This window comes from Pelophylax lessonae (assembly GCF_965119305.1).
Source record: "Pelophylax lessonae genome assembly, chromosome: 1".
NCBI classification, from domain to species: Eukaryota; Metazoa; Chordata; class Amphibia; order Anura; family Ranidae; genus Pelophylax; species Pelophylax lessonae.
In genome coordinates, this window is record NC_138768.1 from 543,766,076 (window position 1) to 543,792,656 (window position 26,581).

General features: G+C 42.5%; 1 protein-coding gene across 6 annotated transcripts in view; it reads left to right on the forward strand.

Moving 5' to 3' along the window:
- PSD3 (pleckstrin and Sec7 domain containing 3) overlaps window positions 1-26,581 on the forward strand; it is a gene marked incomplete at its 5' end in the record, with an annotated part of 867,292 nt that overhangs the window by 668,466 nt on the left and 172,245 nt on the right. For all 6 annotated transcript variants that reach the window (XM_082247748.1, XM_082247749.1, XM_082247750.1 and 3 more), the window contains one exon: window positions 19,505-19,548. In XM_082247748.1, the coding sequence (XP_082103874.1) occupies window positions 19,505-19,548 (44 nt within the window). The remainder of the gene's footprint in view (window positions 1-19,504; window positions 19,549-26,581) is intronic.

Sequence of the window (26,581 nt, forward strand, 5' to 3'; positions counted from 1 at the left end):
ATTACGTAAAAGAAGAAACAAATCATTTGATAAGGCCACGCTAAGTGGGTCTAAGGGAAGAAGAACCGTCTCATGCCAGCTAATGGCTAAACTGGGTACTCCCCAAATTGTTCAATAAGTCACATTATTTCTGACAAAGAGCCTGTTGTATCTCCCAGATACCAAAAGGCGTCATCGGCATAGAGCGAGATTTTAGCTTCCCTAGTTCTTCGCTTAAATCCTACAATAGAAGGTGGGTTTCTAATCCTTGCCGCTAGTGGCTCCACTGCTAAGGCGAAGAGCAGGGGCGACAAAGTGCACCCCTTCTGTGTAAGTGGAAGGGCTCTGAAAGGGAGTCATTTATTTTAATACGTGCTCTAAGGTCATTATAATATAGACGTACCCAGGTTTTAAACGTGGTGCCTAGCCCAAATTTGCATAACACTGCCCATAGGTATCGGCTCTCGATTCTGTCAAAAGCTTTGGCAGCATCGAGGGAGAAAATGGCATTGTTTCCAGGGTTATCCACTGGGAGTTTGATATTTAAGAACACTCTTCTTATGTTCAGTGCAGTAGACCTGGCCAGGATGAACCCAGACTGGTCAACATGCACCAGTCCAGTGATGACCCTCGCCAGTCTATTAGCCAGAACTCTAACCAATATTTTAACATCTGAGTTAAGCAGTGAGATAGGCCTGTAATAATCAGTTTGTAGAGGGTCTTTACCAGGCTTGGGGATGACCAAAACTGTTGCCTCCTTAATAGATTCTGGAAATTCACATAATTCAGCGTTGTAAGTAAAGCAAAGCAGGTAAAAGTATTTTGCCATAGTTTTTATAAGTTTCGGCTGGGAGACCATCTGCCCCTGGTGACTTGCTGTTAGCCATCTGAGCCGCAGCCAGTGAAAGCTCCTCCAGTGTAAGAGGAGAATTTAACATGTGGATACCCTTCTTCCGTGGAAGAGAGCATTGATCTAAAACGCTTTCTAGGTTTTCCTCTGTAGGGTGAATTTTAGAGGTGTAGAAGTCTCTGAAAAAATGGGAGAAGACATCAGAGACATGGGATTGACTATGAACCGTCTCACCTGGGGGGGGTGTGGATAGCATCCACATGTGTCGCACCTTGTTGGGATTTAGCAATTACTGCTATTAAGTGGCCTGTATTTTCTCCTTCATCAAAATAGCGTTGCTGAACAAAAAATCTTTTATTCTCAGCTGCCGTTATGGAAACTTGCTGATTAAAGAGCCTGAGCCTCCAATTATCTACGCTTAGAGTCCCCTGTAGGGTTAGCAATGCAAGTCTCTTCTGCTCTGCCCACTGCATTAAGTACTACGTTTTCCCACTCCTTCGTTTTAATTTTAACAGCTGATATTTGTCTGATAATAAACCTGCAAGATGAGCTTTTAAAGTATCCCAGACCACTGATGGTGATGCCGTACACCGATTATACCGCAGATACTCCTATAGTGCCTGCAATACAGGTTCAGGGCTCAGGTTAAATATGGAAGGGTAACCCCTTCTGGTATACATTGTTCCCAAGTGTATGGGAACATCAAGTGTTACAATCATAAGGGAATGATCTGAGATGTTTCGGGGTGCATGGTTACAGAGAAAACCATAGATTGGGCGACACTATTTCCCAAACCAAAATCAATGCTAGATAAACGTTTATAAGCAGCTGAGTAGCAGGAAAGGCATTGTAAATTAGGGTGTTTGTCTCTCCACACATTACTCAGACCAATTTATTTTATTATTCGGGCAAAGGGAGTTGGACCACCAGAAGCAGCTGGGGTACTTTGTGAGAATCTATCAAATTTTTTATCCAAAACGTTATTAAAGTCCCCTATTGCCAAAATAGGGATGTTGGAATACGGGCCTATGAATTGTGCTAGGTTATTTAAACTAGCAGAAGAGAACAGTGGAGGTACATATATGTGCGCCAAGATACAAAGCATTCCAGCCAGCTTGCACAACAGGAAAATATATCGTCCCTGATCATCTACAAGAGAGGACAAAAAACTGAAAAGGCACACTTGTTTGAGATTAATACACTAACTCCTCTAGAATGAGCTGAGTGGGTGGAGTGAAACTGAGTGTGATAACTATGGTGTCTAAGCATGGATGTCGTTGTAGGTTGCAGATACGTTTCCTGTGGACACACCAACGCAGGGTTATATTTTTTCAAAGTGGAGAATAGTGCCATGTGCTTCACTCCATCACTCAGCCCCTTAACATTCCAGAAGACAATAGTACAGGAACTATATCAATTGCAGGAGTTTCAAATACCATATAAGACAAAATAATAGTAGGCCACAAGGTAAAAAAGCCAAATAAAAAATTATATATGTATATAACAACAGTCCCAGTGCCCCCTCCGGAGGTATAGGGAGGCCTGTTGTTATCAAGTGCAATGAGGTACTCATAAGAAAAAAATTTGCACAGGTGAGTAGAAAGAGTGAACAGAAGCATTCCAGAATGACAGGCAGGTTGCAAACCTTGGCCCTTACAACCGACAAGGACCCAAAAAGTCCAAAACAAAAAAAAACGGCAACAAAAAAATGGTCCTCAACGTGAGGGAGGAAGAGACAGAAGTTCCTCAATGTGTGTCCATGTGGGACAGGGTATCGGGGGGGGGGGGGGGGCAACATTGCAGTACTTTCCTGTGTCCTGAAGGAACTTGCAGTAAATGTTGTTTGAAGGAACGTGACTTTGACTTATTTGCTCCATGTAAGTTCAACCGCCCTAAAGGAGAAACCATCTGCGGTAAACAATAGCGCATAGGAGGTATTCCACCTGGCTTTCAAATAGGCACATTGAAGAGAAATCGGTACTCAGACCGAAGATGCAGCTGCTTTTTCAAGGGTTTGCTTCACTCTGTCCAGCAAGTTAGATGCAGCAACAAGGCTATCAAAAAATTGAGTAATAAGGGTTATATGCTACGCCAATCCCAATGAATAAACAGCACAAAAGCAGCTAGCACAAGTCCTGAATAACGGATACAATAAATAACAGCAATAGGTGCAACGCTTCTATATAATGAACAGTCTGTGTATAGTCCACAAACAGGGGTGAACTAGGAGATCGGTGTCAACCCAATTCCAATACAGGTAAAAATCAAAAAATTGAGTCTCATAATTAGCCACCACTCGGAGCGAACCTAGATAGAGCATGGCATATGTGACTGCAAAACACAGCAGGCATTTTTTAATTTCAGTAAACAGGTTTTTCCCCTCTGTCTTCTCAGAAATTCCCACTACCCTGATGTTATTGTGTCTTAATCTGTTCTCCATGTCTTCCAAGCGGGCAGCATGGCCTGAAGTAAGGGACTGGACATGATGCAGGTCACACTGTAGTGGCGCCATCTCATCTTCCACAGTTCTTATTTTATCCTCTAGGGCCGTCGTACTTCACCTCTTTTATTTCTGAAGTTAAATGAGTGATAGCTGTATTAGAGGTTGTGACTGCAGTAAGGATGTCCTGCAGTGAAGATTCAGGGGCAGGGATATTGTGTTCTCCATGTTCAGTGTCTGGGGCTGCAGGGGCTGCATTACTCAAAGTGTCCCATGCTGGAGAATCAGCACTATCCTCAGGCTAGGTATCCTCCAGCTCGGTCAGCATGGATGTAGAGTTACCAGGCTCCTCAAGGTATATTTTGGTGGGGGTATCAATGCAAGTGGATTTGGCAAAAAGCTTCATTGCTGCCTCCCTGGTAGAGCATGGCGGGCAGCCGCCATCTTGTCCCACACGGTCTGCTGCCATCTGGAGCTCCTTGCCTCGCCACAACATTATTTTCCTGGGAATGAGCCAGAAAGGGAGGTATAGCACCAGGGATCATCGGTAGGTAGATGGGAGTCCGAAGTGGCAAGCACAGGAGCAGATTGGCAGGCTAAATGTTTTGATCACCTGCAGAGAGCGTACTGCACATGTTATTTCATGAGCTGCAAGCCATGAAACCCCCCCCCCCCCCCGCTTTGCCATTCCTTGAAAGAGATACCTTATTACTGTATTAAGACCTAGGGAAACTGTAGAGGAAACATGTTAAAGGTAAACTAAGCAAAGCATTACTGGATTTTGATATCATACACTGCCACTGGAACTTTACAATGCTGACCTACAAATGCATTTACATATCAGTAACTGTGAGTACACATATATTCTTATATATAATACTTTTTCTAATTTTGTGATATAGAAGGTTCTTCTAGTGTTGTTGCAGTTAGGAAGTGTGATAATTGAAAATTGTAAATTATGTGACAGAACGAACATTAAGGTTTCTGGAAGGTAGACTAATAAAAACCAAAATGTCCTCATCTGAAAGTAAATAGCATAGGCCCTTAAAATCTAAGGGAAAAGAGAGATTTAGCCTGCCATTTAAGAAAACTTTGGTTGTGAACAGCTGGATAATGGCTTTGTATTTTGGCTATGTATGTGCTGTGCATTTGAAAGCTACAGCAAACTGCAGGGGCACTACCCACAGATCCTAAAATGACCAATAAATCTTTTTTCACATGAAGTTGTAGAGAAGTAGTAATACGAATGCCTTTTGTTTTAAAAAGACTTCTATAACACGAAAGCTACTTTGGTAATGCTAAAATATTAATCTACAACATATGGATGGAACTTTTTACATCCTAGATATATATTTTAATAGATATATATGAATACCTGGTCATTTATAGTATAGAAACCTCCTTTACACTGGCTACATCTGACTTTTTTTATTTAGTTGATGCTCAAAAAAGAAAAAAAGACTCTGGAGGTAAAATAAATATTTTTTTTTGTATATCCAGGGTTAGAATATCTAATATATTCATCATAGGAGACAGATATCTCCTATAGGAATACAGAAGAAAGAGAGAGACATTGATTTCATCTGTTGTTGTTAACAAGCCTACCTTTCCAACATAAATTGCAAAGCACAGAATCACTTAATGTCTAGGACATGCAGCATGAGCACATATGTAGTTATGTTAAACAGCAGTTTAAAAAGTGTATTGACATATTTTATAATAAATAGAACAGGACTGTAAAGGAAATTGTCTTCCCACAGTAAACGTGAGTGATAGTAAGTAGTGGTAGAAATATATGCAGTAGGTGATTAAGGAGTATAGCAGTGTTAATTTCGTCGACTAAAACTGACTAAAACGTTTTCGTCGACTAAATTAACACTATTTTAGTCTACTAAAATACGACTAAAACTAAAACAATTCAGATGACTAAAATATAACTAAAACTAAAATGGCATTTTAGTCTTAAGACTAAAATACGACTAAAACTAAAATGGCATTTTAGTCAAAAGACTATAACTAAAACTAAATCGAAATTTGCTGCCAAAATTAACACTGGTGCATGCTCAAAGCTTAATACCATAAATAATAACATATTAGATTTTTCACTCCAGGACCAGCAGTAGTATATAATGAGTTTGGAAATTGTAGAGAAATACTTAAATAATGCATTACAAATTACAATTGAACTACACCCATTTGATTATAGATGACTAAAATGAGTTTTAGTTGACTAAAATGTAGGACGTTTTAGTCGACTAAAATGTACTGGAGTTTTAGTCGACTAAATACGACTAAAACTAAAACTCTTGCAGAAGACTAAAATGGGACTAAAACTAAAATGCCATTTTAGTCCTAAGACTAAGACTAAAACTAAATTGAAATTTGCTGCCAAAATTAACACTGGAGTATAGATGTTATCTGTAGCTTGATAAACAATAAAAAGAATACTAATACAAACACTTAACATTTTCATGCCTACCTGTTAAAATTCCAAGGACCTCTGTTTTGTAGCCGTAAAATGTATAACCATACAGGTGCAGTCCTACTAAACCTGGCATATATGCACCAAAAAAAAAAGCTTTTCAACTTCTTTAGATCTAGGCATTTGTTAAAGCTTAGAATTAAACTAAGGCTGGTTAAATGTGAAGGAAATATTTCAGAAGGTTGTTGCCTAAATGTTGTTTTCATAGTTCTTTTTCAATGAGCACACTTATTATTGAAGATTGCAAGGGACCTCCAACCTTAGTGTTTGTTTCCCCAATATTTCAGATTCCTGATGTGTCTGTTGTACTATTACTTGTGTTAAAAAGTGTCCTGTTCTTTTTGTATTGCTTCCTTCATCTGAAATCCCTAATTATTCTGCCAGTTCTCCTGCTTTCCTGTTTGAGTCTGAGCAGCGTGGTCAGTTGGCTGGTGGTCAGTAAATGGCTATTAATAAGTATAAAAAATGAACACTGAATAGAACCCTGGAATGTTCCTCCAAGGTGTATCTAGTTGTTTTAGTATCCAGAAGGATTTTTTACCCTTTAAAGAGGAAGTAAACCCTCCTCTGACACTTTTACCTATAGGTAAGCCTATGATGAGGCTTACCTATAGGTACTGTAAATATCTCCTAAACATGTACCGTTTAGGAGATATTTACCTTACATGCAGCCAGTGACATCACTGGCGCATGTGCTCTGAAGGAATGGCTGCTGGTGCCGTTTCTTCAGAGCCCCGTTCCGTGATTGTCGGCTCCCGCGCGCGTGCGCGGGAGAGACGTCACCGCAGCTCCGGCCAATCAGATGGCCGGATGCCGCGATCCCGGAAGACGGGCGACTGGACATGTTGCCTATCATACAGGTAAGCGGGCGGCACGGCGGGGGCTCGTTCTAAGGTAAGTATTTCATAATGAGCTAGTATGCGATGCATACTAGCTCATTATGTGTTTCTCTTACAGGTTGCAAAAAAAAAAAAAAAAGTTGTATGGGTTTACAACCTCTTTAAGAGCTCATTGGATGAAACTCTAAAAGGGTTTTGCCTTCCCTTAGATCAACAGCAAGTTTAGGGTCCTGAGAATGCAAGGTATTTCATTGTTTCCCATTTTTGTCTATTGATTAACTGTGACCAGCATATGTGTTTTTATTTTTTTTAATACACATTTTTTTTATTGAAAAAAAGAAAATATAAATGTAGAGATATAATGGGGTTGATTTAATAAAACTGGGGAGTGCAAAATCTGGTAAAGCTCTGCTTAAAAATTAATCATCTTCCAGGTTTTATGGTCAAAGCTTAATTGAACAAGCTGAAGTTAGAAGCTGATTGGCTACCATGCACAGCTGCACCAGATTGCAGAATGGAGAATGCACTCCATTTTTTATAACTCCAATGTGTGCCATCTCTAAGAGGGCATAGTAACATATTGAAAAAGGAGAGGTCAAACTAAATGAACAGCTTAGACTATATGTTTGGTGGCAAATATTGTCCGTACAACAATCAGAAAGTGTTTTTAAAGAAAAGGAAACACAGAAAAAGATTTCAGATGACTAGAGGGGTCAACATGCAAGGGTAGAGGCAAGATGAGTGTCACAGCTGTGTGAGAAGTATCAGGCTCCAGATCAGGGCTTTAAAGTATGTCAATTGTCCGTGTGTCCTGTTAAACTGTTTGGTCTGTACTGGAGTATATGAAGGTGCACAACATTTATTTACTGTGAATAAAAAGGGGGAGGGTGAAATAAATAGGGGTGGTTTTTGGATTCTTATTAAAATTATTCATATATATTAGCTTTTCCTATAATTAGCTAATAATAACAAAGCTCTGATAATGTTAATGGTTATAATATAACCACAATATTAGCTATAAAAAATAAACACAATGCTCAAAGAAGCAAAGATCTTATTCATTCACAAAGAAAGTAGAATACGAACATAGAAAACCTTAAAGAATAATACAGAGTAAAATAAAAGAGCAGACTCCTTCCCCAGTGATCTGTGTCTCTGAGCTGGGCTCAATGAGAAAAAGGGGCCTTCATCAACATTTTAATGCACTCAGACACAACCCACACAAACACCTTCTGCCCGCTCGTGTACTCCTCTGTCCAATGAGAAGCTATAAGTGGCTTCCTTCCCAATCACCAGGAAGTACAGGTGCATCTCATAAAATTAGAATATCACCAAAAAGTTAATTATTTCAGTAGTTCAATTAAAAAAGGGAAACTCATATAGATTCACTACACACAGAGTGATATATTCCAGCATTTCTTTATTTTATTTTAGATGATTATGGCTTAGTGGCCTTCAGCTTGTCTGCATTGTTGGGTCTGGCGTCTGTCGTCTTCCCCTTGACAATACCCAACAGATTCTCTGAGGTTTAGATCAGGTGAGTTTGCTGGCCAATCAAGCACAGTGATAACATGATCATTAAACCAGGTATTGTTACTTTTGGCAGTGTGGGCAGGTGCCAAGTCCTGCTGAAAAATGAAATCAGCATCTCCATAAAGCTGGTCAGCAGAGGGAAGCATGAAGTGCTCTAGAATTTCCTTGTAGAGGACTGCGTTGAACTTGATAAATCACAGTGGACCAACACCAGCAGATGACATGGCTCCCCAAATCATCACTGAATGTGGAAACGTCACACTGGACCTCGTACAACTTGGTTTCTGTGCTTCTCCACTCTTCCTCCAGACTCTGGGACCTTGATTTTCAAATGAAATGTAAAATTTTACACAGTCCATGATGATTTGGGGAGCCATGTCATCTGCTGCTGTTGGTCTAGAGCATGTCATGCTTCCCTCTGCTCACCAGCTTTATGGAGATGCTGCTTTCTTTTTTTCCAGCAGGACTTGACACCTGCCCACACTGCCAAAAGTAAAAGTGCCAATACCTGGTTTAATAATCATGATATCACTATGCTTGATCGGCCAGCAAACTCTTCTTACCTAAACCCCATAAAGAATCTGTGGGAAATTATCAAGAGGAAGATGAGAGACACCAGTCCCAACAATGCAGACAAGCTGAAGGCTGCTATCAAAGCAACCTGGGCTTCCATAACACCTCAGTAGTGCCACAGGCTGATCACCTCTATGCCATGCCGCATTGGTGCAGTAATTCATGCAAAAGGAGCTCCGACCAAGTATTGAGTGCATACTATACTGTACATGAACATACTTTTCATTAAGCCAACATTTCTGTATTAAAAATCCTTTTTTTTTATTGGTCTTATGTAATGTGATTTTCGGAGATACTGAATTTTGGGTTTTCACTAGCTGTAAGCCATAATTATTAAAATGAAAAAAAAAATTCTTAAAATATATCACTCTTTGAATTGAATTACTGAAATAAAATAACTTTTTGATGATATTCTAATTTTATGAGATGCACTTGTATGTTATTACCCCAAACTTCCTCCAGGAAGGATGTTGCTGTCTTCCACAAGGGGGCATCATTACTCTGTGAACAACTGTCTTGACCCAGGTCAACATTCCAGTCCACATCTGGCTCCTTTGATGTTGATGCAAGTCAGGAAATCAGTCATCTTCATTTTCTCCTCACCAGGAGGTCTGAGATGATGCTCCTCTACCAACACCACCACCCCCCATATATCACATCAGGAGGCCTATGCCAGAACATCCCTCAGGAGATTAAATCACATTTGCGACCCCTTGGTACAAACACCCTGCTGCGTAAACTGATTTGTCAAGTGTTTCAAGCTTACCTCCAGCAGGCCACCTGGGTTGGTGATAACCTGAGAGTAAACATTCAGAAATGTCTGATATTAATTAACCATGTTGCGCCTTCCAACAGAAGGGATCTACAAAAGGCTTTAGAATGCCCAGTCTCAATCCTCCTCTGATTTTATATGCCAAGGTCAAAGCCCAGGTTCAAGGCTTGCTAGGACAGGTAGCCCTGGGTCCTGCTGCATTGTCACATTGTGATGTTATTCCCCTACTCGCAAGATCCACCCCTGTGCCTAAACAATTTAAATTAGAGGGGGTGACCAAGTGTTTTTTCAAGAAATGTATGATAGAATTGAGCACTTTTTGTGAAATAAGTTTGTGGTTTTGTCTTATTGGACATAAAGCAAATGTGAAGAGCCTGGACTTCCTATTTATATAGTAGTGTTTCTTCAGAGTGATATTTTAAGTAACTCTGGGGTCACAGCATACATATTCATGTTCTAACATCAATATTGTAATAACAATAGAAACTATAGTTACTAGCAAACTAATATAAGCTTACTAGGAAAATCTCCGTTCATGTTGTGATTGCTCCCTGCTGCTGACCATCTCTTTCCACAATTTCCTGGGTTCCCTGCATGCTTTGCAGATTCATCTCTGCTGTTTACCTTGGATTTCTAAGAACTACATATCCCACACTACCTTGATGTTTTCATCAGTAATTCCTGAGCTGACTCTGCTTTCTAAAACCTCTCCAATCATCTGTAGTTCACACAGCAAGCTCTGTAAAATGTGTGACACAGCAGTGCCTAGTCATAAGGCATAATGAATGTGTTGCAGAATTTACGGAAATTAATGTGTGGGGTTCTTCAGAAAATAACTTAACAAACTTCAAGATCATTACGATGTATAGGCGTAGGCTAAAATAATTGAAATTCAATATGAAAATAAATAATATTTTAAATTTTGACCATAGATATGCTTTAAAATTACATATGATAGAAATGTAGTTACGCCCTCCTGATCACTTTTGTCCCCTAACAGGCATGCCTGTGTTAGCAAGAAAAAAAAAAAAAAAACACTATTTTCTAATAGACCGATGTTGTATTTCATGGTTAAAAGCAAAATTGTTTATATTAGTTGTCATTCTTGGTGAGTCAGCTTACATTTGCCTGCTTTAATAACATGCTGTTGAAAGAAAATTAACTTTGTGATGGATGTTTCTCGGAAGCTATACATTGCTTTTATAGAATTTCTTTTTCTACAAATTTGCCAGCTTTTACTTTATTCCTTTTCATTAGAGAACAGAATGGGTTATGGCACAGCATTTTCGAAGAACTCTTTTAAATGTTAATTCACCTTTTTTGATCCTGCCTTGATCATATGCCCAGATTCTACAATTGTTCAATGCAAATAGTGCATTTCTGGTGGAAAAAATAATTGTCTCATATAATCTTACAAGGCAATATAGATCACTTTTGCCAGTGTTTCAGAGAGCAGTGGTACACTGTTCACATTTATTTTAATCAGTTAGATTTTAATATCATGACTAATTTGGAGCACTTTTCTCTTGGGCATGTTATTTTTCATGAAACTAAATTAATATACAATATATATGCCTGTTTTTGAGCATTCTCTCATTTTACAGTGTGAAATAATTATCCATTTTATTTCTGGCACCAAAATATTTCATTAGCAGTTATATTTAAAAAATATTAAACAAGAATGGTTAACAATTGTAACAGTTAACAAGAACGTAACATGCCAAAGTGACTCAGCATGCAAATAAACATAGCTGTGTAACCAAACAGTAAGTCCACGCTTGCACAGGAGCTGCTGATAAATAAAACAGGCACAAGTATTCAGAGATGATAAACCAGTCATCAAGTAGGATAACATGAATGAAATGGTTCCGTAAAAATCATTACAAGAAATCACACATATAAATAGAACAGAAAAAAAGAGCTTACAGTGATAATTCCTGTAAGCACACAAAGCAGCCCATAAGCCAGTGGTTCTTAACCTTGTTGGAGGTACTGAACCCCACCAGCTTCATATGCGCATTCACCGAACCCTTCTTAATTGGAAAAATAAAATATGATTTTATGAGTCTAGTCTCGGGAGGGGCACTGCCAGAAAATAAGGTGTTGTTTACAGAACTGAATTAAACGTATCATACAAAGTAAAATGTACAGAGGTCAGTAGTATGTAGGGCAGTGTACAGAGGTCAGTAGGCTGTAGGGCAGCGTACAGAGGTCAGTAGGCTGTAGGGCAGTGTACAGAGGTCAGTAGGCTGTAGGGCAGCGTACAGAGGTCAGTAGGCTGTAGGGCAGCGTACAGAGGTCAGTAGGCTGTAGGGCAGTGTGCAGTAGTGAGTAGTTTGTAGGGCAGTGTGCAGTGGTCAGTAGTTTGTAGGGCAGTGTAGCGAGGTCAGTAGCATGTAGGGCAGTGTATAGGGGTCAGTAGTTTTTAGGGTGGTGTAGAAAGGTCAGTAGGATGTAGGGCAGTGTACATAGGCCAGTAGCATGTAGGGCAGTGTATATGGGTCAGTTGATTGTAGGGAAGGATAGAGTGGTCAGTAGGCTGTAGGACGGTGTACAGAGAATAGGGCAGAGGACAGGAGTTGACAGGACAGAGGATAGGACAGTGTACAGGGATCAGTAAAGCCACACACCAGGGGGCTGGGAGGGCACACACCAGGGGAGGGTCAGGAGGGCACACACTGGGGGGGTCAGGAGGGCACACACCGGGGGGTTATGAGGGCACACACCAGGGGGGTGGAAGGGGATACACAGGGGGGAGGGTCAGGAGGACACACACTGTGGGGGAGGGTAGTGAGGGCACACACCAGTGGAGAGTCAGGAGGCCACACACTGGGTGTCAGGAGGGCACACATCAGTGGTTGGGAGGGCACACACAGGGGGGGGGGTTGGGAAGGCATACCATGGGGTATCAGGAGGGCACACACTGGGGGGGGGTGGGAGGGCATACCATGGGGTGTCAGGAGGGCACACTGGGGTGGGGTTGGGAGGGCATACCATGGGGTGTCAGGGGGGCACACACTTGGGGGGGGTTGGGAGGGCATACCGTGGGGTGTCAGGAGGGCACACACTGGGGTGGGGGGTTGGGAGGGCACACACTGGGGTGGGGGGTTGGGAGGGCATACCATGGGGTGTCAGGAGGGCACACACTGGGGGGGTTGGGAGGACGTACCATGGGGTGTCAAGAGGGAACACACTGGGGGGAGGTGTTGGGAGGGCATACCATGGGGTATCAGGAGGGCACACACCAGGGGGCATTCACAATGCTTATTGAGCTAAATGAAAAGGACATGTATTTCCATTTGTCAGCTAACAGCACCTCTATGCTAAGCTGCAGTAACTCAGCAGACTTAGCATAGAGTCGCTTGTAAACTAATCCACCATGTACAGCTAGCTGAGCCTACCTCCAGGAACATTTACTCGGCTCTTCCAGGCAGGCGCGATTTCCGTGGTCAGGTACATCCCGTTCTCGCCCACTCAAGCAGCAAGCAGCCTGCAGGAGATAGGCTGGAAACCTGCTGGGGGAGGTACAGGGGGCAGAGTGTCAAGTGTCTATGTGTAATGGCTGTGAGTCGTCCCGACCGCAGCTCTGATTTCCCGGGGGGGGGGGGGGGGTTGGCCTCACAATCAGTAATATTTTCTTGGGGGAGCACTTGCCCTGTTGCCCCCCGCCGAACCCCTGAGACTGACTCACCGAACCCCTGGGGTTTGATCGAACCCAGGTTAAGAACCACTGCCATAAGCACTCTTTCTGCAAATACAAAAAGGAGAAATGAAGTAGGGAGGGGTACAGAACCACCTTGTAGGTGTTTTGAGGCAACCTGCATGTATCAGATGGGTTTTGCTAATTGGAAATCTAACGTTTGTTTTTAAAAAAGTATGGCCAAAGCTGTTATGCCCATGCTTCTCATGTGGGGCATAAAAGTGTCCTCATTTCTGCACTCCTGTGACCCAGATTCAGCCAACAGCATTCTAAAGCCTGCTGTAGGGCTGACGTCGCAGAGCTGGTCCAGGTTCTGCAGGGATTCGGACAATTTTCAGGATTCGCCCAGATGCCTGACCGGCAGGCGGCTCAGGATCTGTGCGCACTACTCTCAGATCCTGAGCGAGCTGCTCCCGCCCCTTCTGCCTGGTGCTCCAATGATCGCTGGAGGGACAGAGCATATATAGCTACATAGTTAGTCTGGTTGAAGAAAAGGCACAAGAAATGCGTGAGAGTTCTGGCATGTGGAGGGTATATAAAAAATGACACAAAAAACTGCGCTTGGGTCTATTAAATAAAAAACAGCTGCTGCACATATGCTGGATAAAACATAAAAACAGTATAAAATTGAAAAGCAGCGCTATATAAAAAGTCCAGGTATTTATATGGAGGGTATATGCAACTATTGGAAGGGGAATTTCTGATAATACTTAAAACAAGAAAGTAAAAAAAAATTCAGTCCATGAGTTCATAAAATAAAATAAAGTCCCAGGGTAATAAACCAAAAAACAGCAGTAGCCGTCCTAAGAGTGTGTCCAACTCTGAAAAGACATGAAGGAAAAGAGAGGGGGGAGGCGCCAACTGAGTGTAGTATTGAAGTGGTCTTTTAATATCACAGGATTACAAACACTTACAAGAAACAAAGTCATATACTCAGCCCGGGGTTTGGATCCGTCCTGCAGGCTACACCGATGGCTTGCTGAATGCTGGGCGGTGGATGGAAGAAGACGAGTATCCCCTGTGACAGTGGGAGTCTCATGCTGGACAGCGTGGAATGCACGGATGGAAGCGACATCAACAGAAAACTGGAAGTATGGGCTGTATCAGACAAGGCTACGTGCTCAGAGCCCACAGCTCCTTCTAGGCCAGTTTTTTTATCCTTTGATATTAAAAGATCACTTTAATAGTACACTTAGTTGGTGCCTGCCCCCTCTCTTTTCCTTCACGAAAAAAGACACCAGTCCACCCAGTTCAACCAATAGAAGGGAAATAAAATTCTACAATCCTATATATACGGAGAGCCACTGACTGATAGTGGTCATCACGTGTTCACTCAGTTCTCAGTCTTAGGACCAGCAGGGGACAGCTGCAGCATCGGATTGATGCTTCAGCCATCTAAGTGAGTATGAATGTTTATTTTTTCAAATCCCGCACTTCTCGGGAGAAAAATAAAGATCAGGATGGGGGCCCTTCCCTGATATTTCAATGTAAAGAGATTGTATATTTTTTCTATATTACTGTATACTGAGGATTAAAAATAGTTGAATTTTGAAAAATATTGAGTCAGGTAAATATGGAATATTGCATATTTAAATTGTGAATTTCCATCCAGCCAGCAGGTGTAGCTCTAGTCTTCTTTCTTTCTTTTCATGTGTAAATCATTGTAGCAGTCTTAGCTTTTTTTTTTAAAAAAAAGTCTATTGTTTACTGAATTTAGATGTCATCATATCAATGGCTCATCCCTAATCAGATAGCTCAGTCTGAAGTTTCATTCAAACAAAGAGAGCATCAAAGCAAGCTGATCTTCTTAGACTGTACATATTCCCTAAAAAAATATAAAACAGTTTAGCAATTCTTTATTTTTAAGGTGATGCTGTTTAGGAAAAAGCAACTGTTTGCATTGGTATTTAATGAGCAGTGCCAGGGAACATGAGAACCCAGTCGGGGAACTGGCACTGCTCTCCAGCAATCATACCACCAGTTGCAGTAAAACTTTTATATTTGGTGTCTGGGTCTGCTTTCTGTAACTATTCTGTGTGACTTTCCAATACTTATTACATGGTTGATATGTGCTAGTATCAGCTCCTTCAAAGTGATTGTTTCCCTCTGAAGCTTTTACCTGGGTGATATGATATATCGTTTACTCCCTGAAACCGATTCAGTGGCATCCATTGAAACATCTAAACACTTGGATATTATATTGTACCCTTTTACTAATTTGTTAATTTATTGGTGAAAGAAATTTATTTGGCGCCTTCATTAAATGTTAAAATTTGTTACTTTAATTCTGACTTCCTTGCAATACTTAGTTGTCATTTTCATATTTATAACCTGGCTAATAGTTTGCTGTAAACCAAACAGCTACTAATTACAAAATCTCAGACCAATAATAAGCCAGACTTGCCCTCATTGGGCAGTTGGTTGTTGCTCCTGTAAATATAGAGATTCCACAACACAAGATTTAAATATTTTTGAAAACAGCACATTTTTTTTATTAAACACAGTGTTACATAAGAAAAAACATAGTTTTTGCTTTAAATAAAAATGTGACAAAGTGGCATTTTTGTGTAGATTATGTTATCATTTTTCTATAAATTTTTATAGTAATAAAGTAATAAAATAGATTGATGCATTCACATGACAAAAATCAGAGAGCAGCTTTAAATGTATCAATACCCACTATATTTTCTTAAAACAAAATATATATATTTTTATAGTTCAGTGTAAAGAGTTGGCATAGTGTTTCAGAGTGTCACAGGTCATTCCAAAAAAAGTCAGATATAATTTGCATGTATATGTGTTATTTTACAGAACGCATCTGAGTTGCTTCCAGCAGATTTTTTTTTTTTTTAATTTTCTTGTCTTACTGTGGCTCAGTCTTAATGAACTTGTCATGCACAATAAACCTGTTGGTAACCTATTTATTTTGAAATGTGACATATACATTAGATAATCAGATGATGATTAGGAATGACCTGCAATTGTTGGCAACACGTATAGCAATGTGTAGATGGAGGAAGGGGCTGTCAGCATTTTTATTTTTTTTGCTTATGTACCCTAAAATGTGAGAATCTGTTGGAGTAATTGCAGGGCCTTAAATACAGACATTTTAACTTAATACATGTGTCCAGTATTTTTCAGATAACAGAGTATGTCATTTTTGAATGTGGAAATTGATTTCTTACATACAGCTGCAAAAACAAAGGCAGCCATATACAAATAGGGAATAACGTTTTTTTATAAACATGTATTTTTTGTTTAACACATTACAAAAAATAGGAGGTAAAATAATTATATTAACATTTGAAGTGGTTTTCTAACTGTCGAGGAAACCATAATTGGGGAATCTGAGAGATCTTTCCTGCTCTGTGGGGGGGAAAGAACATTCCTTAACCACTTGCCTACCGGGCACTTTCACCCCCTTCCCATCCAGGCCAATTTTTAGCTTTCAGTGCTCTCACGCTTTGAATGACAATTGCGCGGTCATGCTACACTGTACCCATATGACATTTTTATCATTTTTTTAACACAAATAGAGCTTTTGGTGGTATTTAATCATCTCTGGGTTTTTTATTTTTTACAAAAAAAAAAGAAAAAAATACAGAAAATTTTGAAAAACAAAAAAAGTTTTTCTTATTTTCTGCGAGTAAATTTTGAAAATAAATACATTTTTCTCCTTGACTGATGTGCGCTGATAGGCTGAACTGATGGGCACTGATGAGGTGGCACTTATGGGCACTGATGAGGTGGCACTGATAAAGAGGTACTAATATGCCCCACTGATGAGCACTGATAGGCGGCACTGATGAGCACTGATAGGCGGCACTGATGAGCACTGATAGGTGGCACTGCTGGGCACTGAGAGGTGGCACTGCTGGGCACAGAAGTGGCACTGCTGGGCACTGAGAGGCGGCACTGACGGGCGGCACTGATGGGCACTGATAGGCGGCACTGATGGGCACTGGCGGGTGGCACTGATGGACACTGACGGGTGACACTGATGAGCACTGATGGGCGGCACTGATGAGCACTGATGGGCAGCACCAACAGTGCCCACACTCAATGCCCATAGTGCTGCCAGTCAGTGCTCATCAGTGCCTAGATGAGCAGGCACTGATGGGCACTGACTGGCAGCACTATGGGCACTGATTGTGGGCACTGATGGTGGGCAAATTGTTTTTTTTTTTACCTCTGTAGTAATCAGGGCACTGGTGATCAGTGCCCTGATTACATTCATCTGTGTCCCCGACGGCTGATCGGCTCTCCTCCTTCCTCACACTGCAGTCTCCGTGTGAGGAAGGAGCGCTGGCGATGAGAGATGATCTCATATGTTTACATATGAGATCATCTCTCATTGCATGGGCCGATCACGTGGTAAATGGCCGCTGTGATTGGCCATTTACCACGATCTGTGATTGGCTGTGTCCAAGGGACACGGCCAACACAGATTTTCCCCAATGCGCGCTCGCGGGAGCGCGCGGGGAGACTGTCTCTGGGAGGCCGTATAAAGATGGCCTCCCGGAAATTCGAGTCCGCGCTGTAGCCGTACTTCGGCTATAGCGCGGATGGCAAGAAGTTAATGACCAACCAAGTTTTAAAAAACATTTTGAACAAAGTGAAGTAGAGATGGAACCCTTGCTAGATTTTTACTGTTGTCTGTGACCCTATTGGGTAGATTTCCCTGTACCAGCTAGGACAGGAAAGTATGTGAAATCTCTCTAATGAAGGTACAGCCTGCAGCAAAACACGTTTTTACATAGAACAGAGAAAATCATCATTATTACTGTTGGTTTTTTCCTGTCTTTAAATATTATGGACCTCTTATTTCTTGTTCTGCTGTTACATGTCGTGAAGAGACAGGTGAAATCTACTCAACAGGGTTATGGGTAGGAACCAAAACTAGAAGTATTTACCATTCCAAAACCATTAGGAACTTAAAGTGATATTCAAGGCAATATTTTTTAAAAAAAATAACAAACATGGTATACTTACCTGCTCTGTGCAGTAGTTTTGCGCAGAGCAGCCCCAATCCTTCTCTTCTCAGGTCCTCCGCTGGCACTCCTGGCCCCTCCCTCCTGCCAAGTGCCCCCCACACCCAAGCAGACTCCTTCCTAAGCTGCTGCTCTGTGTGTTTATTTACACACAGAGCCACGGCTCTGCCCTGCTTCCTCCCTCTTCTTATTGGCTCACTGGCTTCCGCTACTGTCTCGGCCAATGAGGAGGGGGAATCCCCAGTGACGAGGCTCTCGTGCACATCACTGGATTGTGATGGGGCTCAGGTAAGTATTAAGGGGGCTGGAGGGGCTGCTGCACACAGAAGGTTTTTTTTCCCTTTTCCGTCATAGAATGCATGAAGATAAAACACTTTGAGCTTTTACAACCACTTCAAAAAATGTTTTAGCTGGGATTGAGCTTTATTCTGTCAGAAATTTTCCTATATGTCAGTTTTCAAAGACTGATTCAGAGTACTTTTGTCTTACCCTCTCATTTATTGAAATACATTTTTTTTAAAAGAGTGACCTGGAGGCGATTGTTACTGACATCTACTTTTAAATTTTTTAAATGTCTAGCTGTCCCGCTGACCCTTTTGCTTCAGTACTTTGAGTTACTTACCCAGGATATGCATGCAGATAAGGATTTTTTTTTATTTTCTGATCAGTGTACTTGTTCTGCGTAAGTGATTCAGAATCTATTAAAGCTAGTGGCACAGCACATAAGTCAGGTACTTAGTATATTCAAAAAGAGACAGCAGTGACAACTCCTGTATTTCACTCATGGCAGCTTCAGCTGGGATAGTTGCACTGCAAGTAAAGGCTTTGTATAGCCTTAGCAAGGGAAATTATGTAAATTTAAAATATAATCTGATCTTCAAATGTTTTCATACACTGTATTCATTAACTCTGGAAAATTGATTGCACAATATTCAAATGCAAGCTATATAATAGTATATCATTTTAAGTTTTGTTTCATCATTATTAAAATCTCATTTGATAATATAGTGCATTGTATAAATAGGAAACCTGTAAATTATATTTTAGAGAGTGGTAACTGTTAAAAGGCAAGTACATTAAGAACAGCTATGTGTACATTTGCACTTCCACAGGATATTTTGACCTTTACTCACACTTGGTGTATGATGAGTAGAAAGAAGCACAATGATAGGGACATTTCATATCTTCGGTGTCAAGCAGACATGAAAGGCTAATCTAAAAGCAATTATTGCATAGTCTCTGTCTGAATTGTTAAACTAAAAAGAAAAAAAAAATGTATTATTTTTTTAAATCAGATTGTATGTATTTAAAAAAATGAGTAATGTTTTATTTCTCTTTTTTTTAGGCTCTGTACAACTCCATCAAAAATGAAAAGTTGGAATGGGCAGCGTAAGTGTACTTTCTTCTTATTAAAAATGAACAAAAATGTTAGTGCCTAAAACCTTGCTTTGAATATAATTTCACTTTTACTGTAATGTTCGAGCTATTAAGGGTCTTAATCACTTTTGGGCCCCAGAATATAGATGGAATGGGAGGCAGGAGCTGCAGTCAGATGCAAATTGAGTGAACTTGTTCTCAGAGAACCGCAGTGGTTCCACCTTCTTTCTGTATGTAGCATTCCACTACTAATGTACTTTCTACTGTAGGAGTCCAGTAGAATTGTCCACCCTTAAGTTGAACATAGCTGGCTTTGGTAAAACAAGCAGTGCTCCTGATATTTCACATGCAAGAGGAGCCTATACCTGTTGGGTGCATGCATTATCTCCTTGAGAAGACTGGAAGATATCTCTCCGACTGTGTTTTTTATTTTTTGAATGGTAAGGCTTACAATAATAGGTGGCCTGCAAGCTGTGAACAGAGGGACAGCCTACCACTAGAGGTCAAATAATTCTTTAATGGCAAGTGTTGGACCATAGTATGTAAAATATTCAGCTTTTTCTGCAGTAGACTCTAGTAAATGTGAACCTTAGTATAGCCTAGCCTACAGTGACATTTAGCCCTAGTTAACATTGTCACATGTGATTCGCACAGGAATCAAACTGCATTCTTGTGCAAATCACATGCAATTCTGTGCAGTATGATTTGATCCCATTCATTTTGAATGTCTCAAATCGCAAGGCATCCATATGAAAGAGGTGCAGGCAGCTTTTTTTTTGTTCGCATTGGAACCAGAATGCATGAGTGTTCCTATCCATGCAGGCCAGTTCAGGCAAACTCACTGTGTTTTGGGAGCTGCTTCTGGGTGCCATTAGCTTTTAATTGACCCTTGCAGCAGATCGCATGAACACTGTGCGATTGCTTTGGGGTGCGGAAAATGCACAGGAATTGCTGTGTTTCCTGAATCTCATCAGTGTGAACTGGGCTAAACACACACTGTTTAAAGAAAAAGTTCACCTTTGTCAAAAAGAAATAAATGCACATCTTTTTGCAGGTAAAAAAAAAATTTCCACATATTTTTTTTTTTTTTTACTAGAAGCCTGCAAAGCATTGCATCCGGAATCAGCAGATCACAGTTGCAATGCAAGGCTCTTGCAGACTGTCAGCTGTTTACTCGTACCTCTTATGGTTATACACTGACAGGAACCATCAATGAGCTACTTAGAATTAGCTACTCAACAGTGCTCTGGTAGTTCATTAAGAACTTCAAGCCAACAGATGGAAAGGCTGTCGGTAGTTGTAGTTCTTACATTCACAGAACTCTGTGAATGAATGACGTGAATGGGTGGGTGAATCAACGCACAGACTTTTTTTTCTTTATTTTAATTATACTAGCGAATGCAGGGAGAAGATCCCCATGCTCACTGTCACAATGGGGGATCAGGGGAGTGTGGGGGCTGCTGCATCTGTATCATGTTACACATTAAGCCCTGAATATGGTTGTAATATGTTACGAAAAGTGACCATAAAATCCAATCAGATTCCAGGTTTTTTGTCAAAGCTTAAAGTGATACTAAATAAACACTAGTTAATTTATTAATTATCCTTTCTCTTTCTGTATATGGATAATGGTACTGTTATTTTTTTAATTAAAAAAAAAAGAACCTCTAAGTACATTCTTTCCTAATCGATATACAGCTGTCACATGACCCAGCTCTTTCCAGGCCTTTTTGTAGATAAACAGTTGCAGAGAAGAAATACATTTTTATCAATAAGTTGTTTAAAATTGTCATAGAAATATACATTTGAAATTAAATCTTTATTATTTTTTGGCAATAACATGGTGTGGACGGATTTCTGACAGTCACAGGGTGCATCATGCCTCTCCAGCCTATCTTGGAATAACAGGGAGGTGAAGCTTCCATCAGTTAAGATATAATATCCCACGCCCATTGTATTTAGCTGGTTAGTGAGCATGGAAGAGGAGGGAGTGGGCTGCCATTTACTACTGTGTGTACACCTTAATGAATGACTCTATAGTCTGGGCTGCTCAAGTGTGATAGGGAGTAAATACTAGCACTATTGGGGACATGGACAGGAGGGGAGACAGATAGCAGCAGGATCAACCAGGTTTTTTGCAGAATACAGAAAACAAATCCCATAGTGACTGAATATGAACAGCATGTAATACCACCATTTATTGATAGTTTTTAATGATGTGTATTTAATGACACTTTAAGTACACAGTGACCATCGCTGCCTCACGAAGTGCCAATGGTGAGACTGTGTCCACTCTGTAATACCGGTGTTAAAGACCAGTGTGTGCCTCTTCCTGTTTTCATAAATTGCCTGGTATTGTCTATAGAAATTATTCTTTTGCTTTTTGCACTGAATTAATAGGCCATGAAAAACAAAATAATTTTTTATTTTTATCTTAAAGGTACACTTATCCTTTAATGTTGCTTTTTCAGATCCCTTTAGAAATTAGGTTTCAATTATATTCCAGCTTTAGTCAATACCTGAAAAATGTATATGGTTGTTCAATAATGTAAAATTTATATTTTGTGTTAAATGGGTAGTGACAGGCTGTGCATAATTAAGGTTGATACATTTTTTAGTGTGATAAACTGCTCAAGCTTTTGAGTAATAATGCATTTTTGATCTTAAAGCCTGTTTTAGCACATTGGGATTTCTGCATCCAAGATGCTAACAGTAAACTAGTGAACTGTAAACTTAAAAGTGTAGTGAAAGATAAGAATATCATCTCCCAGTTTAAACTTGTTTTTTTTAATATAATGTCTATTGATTTATTACGAGCTAACAAATTTATGAATTTATTAAGCATTTTTATGTGCAACCGTTTATTTTGATGTAAAGAATAGTTTTCAATGAGTGTAAGTTATAATATATTTAGATTGTTTTACAGTGTGATGGTAAACATCTGCATTGAAAAACCTCTGAACCCATAAACCCTTTAATATGGGAGCAGGTTTGATCACTTCAGGATAATACAAAAATTTCTCTTTCCAATATTGGAAAGATAATTTTCTCTAACGTCCTCCGACAGTCGCCGCCACTTCATAATCTTCACTAATGGGGTAATTGACCTTTTCTCCACAGGAGTAGCTAGGCAACAAGATTTGTTAATATCAAAGCTTTTAGCATATCACACCCCTAGGGGGTGGTCCCCTCAGTCAATACCTCCCTGCTTCCTGCATTCTCAACTCAGTTTCTAATGCCTAGCTTAGGAGTAGCTGGCTGATCCTGTGCTGGGGCTTTCAGTCTCAGCCTTCTATCCTCTTTTTGATTTTATTTGGAGTATTTTTCTCTTTCTTTTACTTAGCTGTTCTTTTTCTCAGCATTAGTTTAGTTTCTTCGGATGAAGATGATCATGCGGAGCTGGGTCTCGGACTGGCCACCCTGGATCCCAGGGCTGAGAGCCAGGGGCTTCCCAGCCTGCCATCGAGCATTCAGCTCAGGTTTTCCTGGCATATTGAACGACCCATCCCTGTTCGCTGCAGGGATGCTGCCTGTGAGGTGGCTACCTCACCGGACGCCGTTTGCGGTTTCGCACCGCAGTTCCACTGCGTCCTGGCTGCGACACTCCCTGTCCTCAGTGCAGCGGTTTGGTCGCTGGAGAAGGCTCCCCACGCCATCCGGACTGGTAAGTGCAATTCTATGTGGGGACCTGTCTGTTTTGGGTGTCAGTCTGTGACTGTGTGACCCTGCATGTCTGTGTATGTGCTGAGCTCCCTGTCAGATTCCTGTGTGGAATAGCTGCCTTTCTGTTGGCTGCGGGGGGGCTCTCCCGCTCTGCTATGTGAGAGTATGGGGCAGACTGGGCTTGGACATGCTGTGCGGCGGCCGCTACTGCGGCCCGCCATTTTTTGCGGCAAATTATGGTGACCGGCCCTGTGTGGTACGGCGCAGTGTTTTGGCACCAAACGCTGCCATTTTGGCGGCGATCGATCATACAGCCACATGTTGGCGCCATTCTCTCATTGCCTGAAATGCCTCAGCCAAGCGGCCATGTTTGTGTAACCTGCATAGGCTTTATAGGGCAGTCAGTCATTGCATCACTTCCTTTTGCTCTGGAACAGCGATCGGTGGCAGCAGCCTGTGTGGTCTCTCCAGGTTTTTACCTTTCCTTTTCCTGTATTTCCTTGCTTAGTGTCCTTATCCCTGTGGGGGTCGGTACATACAGTAGTGTGCGGTGGGCTACGCTCGCCGCGGTCTTAAAGGGGCAGTCCTCCTTTTTCAATTATTGCCGGGACATGGATTCTCAGGATTGCAAGTTTCCTCCCACCTTGGTGGGGGGCCAAGGGGCTAAGGGGCTGCTGCATCCCCCCAGGGGGCTGATCTGGCTGCTATTGTGGCGAACTTGGCTTCTCAGGTGCAGATGCTAATGGCTGATCGATCCGCAAAACGGCCCAGATTGTCTATTTCCTCTGATTCAGAGGACGATGGGGCTGCTATGGCTGGAGTGCCCTTCTTGCTCATCTCTGGACCTTGGGGGGTCTGAGGGGGAGGCTGAGGTAGAAGGGGTTGATAATTCTCCCCCTGGCTTGCCTGAAGAGCTTGCACTCATGGATGAGTTGGTTGCTTCTATCAAGGAAACACTGCGTTTGCTGGATGAACCGTGTCCTCCTGCTTTGATGTCCTCTTATGGGACGCAAAGGAAACGCAAAACAGCGCAGGTTTTTCCCTGCCCTGCGGAATTTCAGCGCGCTGTTGATGAGCAATGACGCAATTTAAAGAAGCCCTTTACTGTGCCAAGTAAGTTCAAGCTGCGTTATCCCTTTACACCCACCACTGATGAGCGTTGGTGTGTGCCGCCTCAGGTGGATCACGCGGTGGCGGTTTTGAATAAATCTACTGTGATCCCTGCTGAGGATACCCTGGTGTTTCGGGACCCTACGGACAGGAGATTGGAGTCTCTTGCCCGTCATGCTTATACGGTTGCTGGTTCTATGCTGAAGCCTATTTTTGCTTCCATTTTGGCAGCCCAGGCTATTGCGGATTGGGCGTAGGTGCTCAGGCGCACCCTGGTGGCTGACTCTGCTCCACCGACAACTTTGGCTATGGTGGATCAAATTCATCAGGGTGTCATGTATTTGTGTGATGCGGACTTGGATTTAGTCCCTTTGGCTGCACGCCTCTCAAGTGTGGCGATATTGAACCGTCGCCTGATATGGCTGAAATGTTGGTCGGTTGACCAATCATCTCGCAAGACTTTAGCTAATTTGCCCTACGCGGGATCTCGCCTTTTTGGCGAGTCTTTGGAACTCTGATAAAGGGAATTTCCGGGGGTAAGAGCACTCTCTTACCCCAAACTCACAAGAATAAGTTTGTTCGCGGTAAGAGGAATACCTCGTTTAGGCCCTCTCAGGGGTCCTTTCGTGCCTTTCGGTCGCAATATAAGGGCAAGCCCTTCAAGGGCCAAGGCTCCCAGAAGAAGCCGTGGGCAGGTAAGCAGAAGTCCGGCCAGTCCGGGTCCGCTGCCCATACCAATTCGGCCTGAAGGGGCGCCCTCACCCGGTTCTGGGGTGGGGGGGACGTTTGCTCAGTTTTCTTCAACCCTGGCTGGCCCGCATTCGGGACAGGTGGGTTCAGGAAATCGTTCGATCTGGATACAAGATCAAGTTTCTCTCTCGGCCGGCGAGCAGATTTTTTCCCTCAAATCTTCAGCTGTCTCTGGAGCGCTTGCAGGACCTGCACCTGGCGGTGCGGGACCTGCGGGCCCAGGGAGTGGTGGTTCCGGTGCCTCATCGGGACAGATTTCGGGGGTTCTATTCCAATCTGTTCACTGTGCCCAGAAAGGAGGGCAAGGTACATCCGATTTTGGACTTAAAAGCTCTGAACCGCTTTGTGTGGGTTCGCAAGTTCCGCATGGAATCCTTGCTCTCGGTGGTGGCTGCCCTGGTTCCGGGGGAATTCATGGCCTCCATCGACTTGAAGGATGCGTACCTTCACATCCCCATTTTCGAGGGTCACCAGAGGTACCTTCGATTCGCCATTGCGGAGGATCATTACCAATTCGTGGCGTTACCCTTTGGTCTCGCTTCGGCTCCGCGGGTTTTCACCAAGGTGCTTGCGCCGGTCCTGGCTTTATTGAGAGCCCAGGGCATCTCTGTCTTGGGGTATCTGGACGATATTTTGATTCGGTCTGCGACCAGTCAGGGCCTGGTGAACGACCTGTCCATCACGATGCAGACTCTGCAGGAGTTCGGTTGGACGATAAATTTTCCAAAGTCAACGCTGTGTCCGTCGGGTCGTCTTCCCTACCTGGGGATGATCCTGGACTCTGTTCAAGCGAAGGTCTTCCTGCCGGAAGACAAGCTCCGGACACTTCAGGACGCAGTCAGGTCCCTCAGGGACAATCAGTGCTCGTCCCTCCGGACGTGTATGAGGTGTCTGGGATTGATGGTCTCGGCTTTCGAGGCGATTCCCTTCGCCCAGTTTCACACGCTGGATCTTCAGGCGGAGATCCTGGCCAAGTGGGACGGGCGTCCGCAATCTCTGGATCTGCGGATTTCGTTGAGCCGCCTCACCCGAAGGGGTCTTTTGTGGTGGCTCCAGTCCGTGGCGGTGTCGGGGGGCAAGTCCTTTCGTCCTTTGTCATGGATGGTGATCACCACGGATGCCAGCCTGTCGGGCTGGGGTGGTGTTCTGGGCGTTCTGTCCGCCCAGGGAACTTGGTCGGAGGAGGAATCCTCCCTTCCGATCAACATTCTGGAATTGCGAGCGATAACTCTCTGCCTTCTGCGTTGGACGGACAGGTTTCAGGGCCGTCCGGTTCGGGTGCAGACGGACAATGCCACAGCGGTGGCCTGCATCAACCACCAAGGGGGCACCAGGAGTACCCGAGCGGCTCGGGAAGTAGCCGACATTCTGGCTTGGGCCGCGACGCACGTCCCGGCGATATCTGCAGTTCACATTCCGGGGGTGGAGAACTGGCAGGCGGATTTTCTGAATCGCCAGACCCTGGACCAGGGGGAATGGTCCCTTCACCCGGATGTCTTTCAGATGTTGTGCGCGAAGTGGG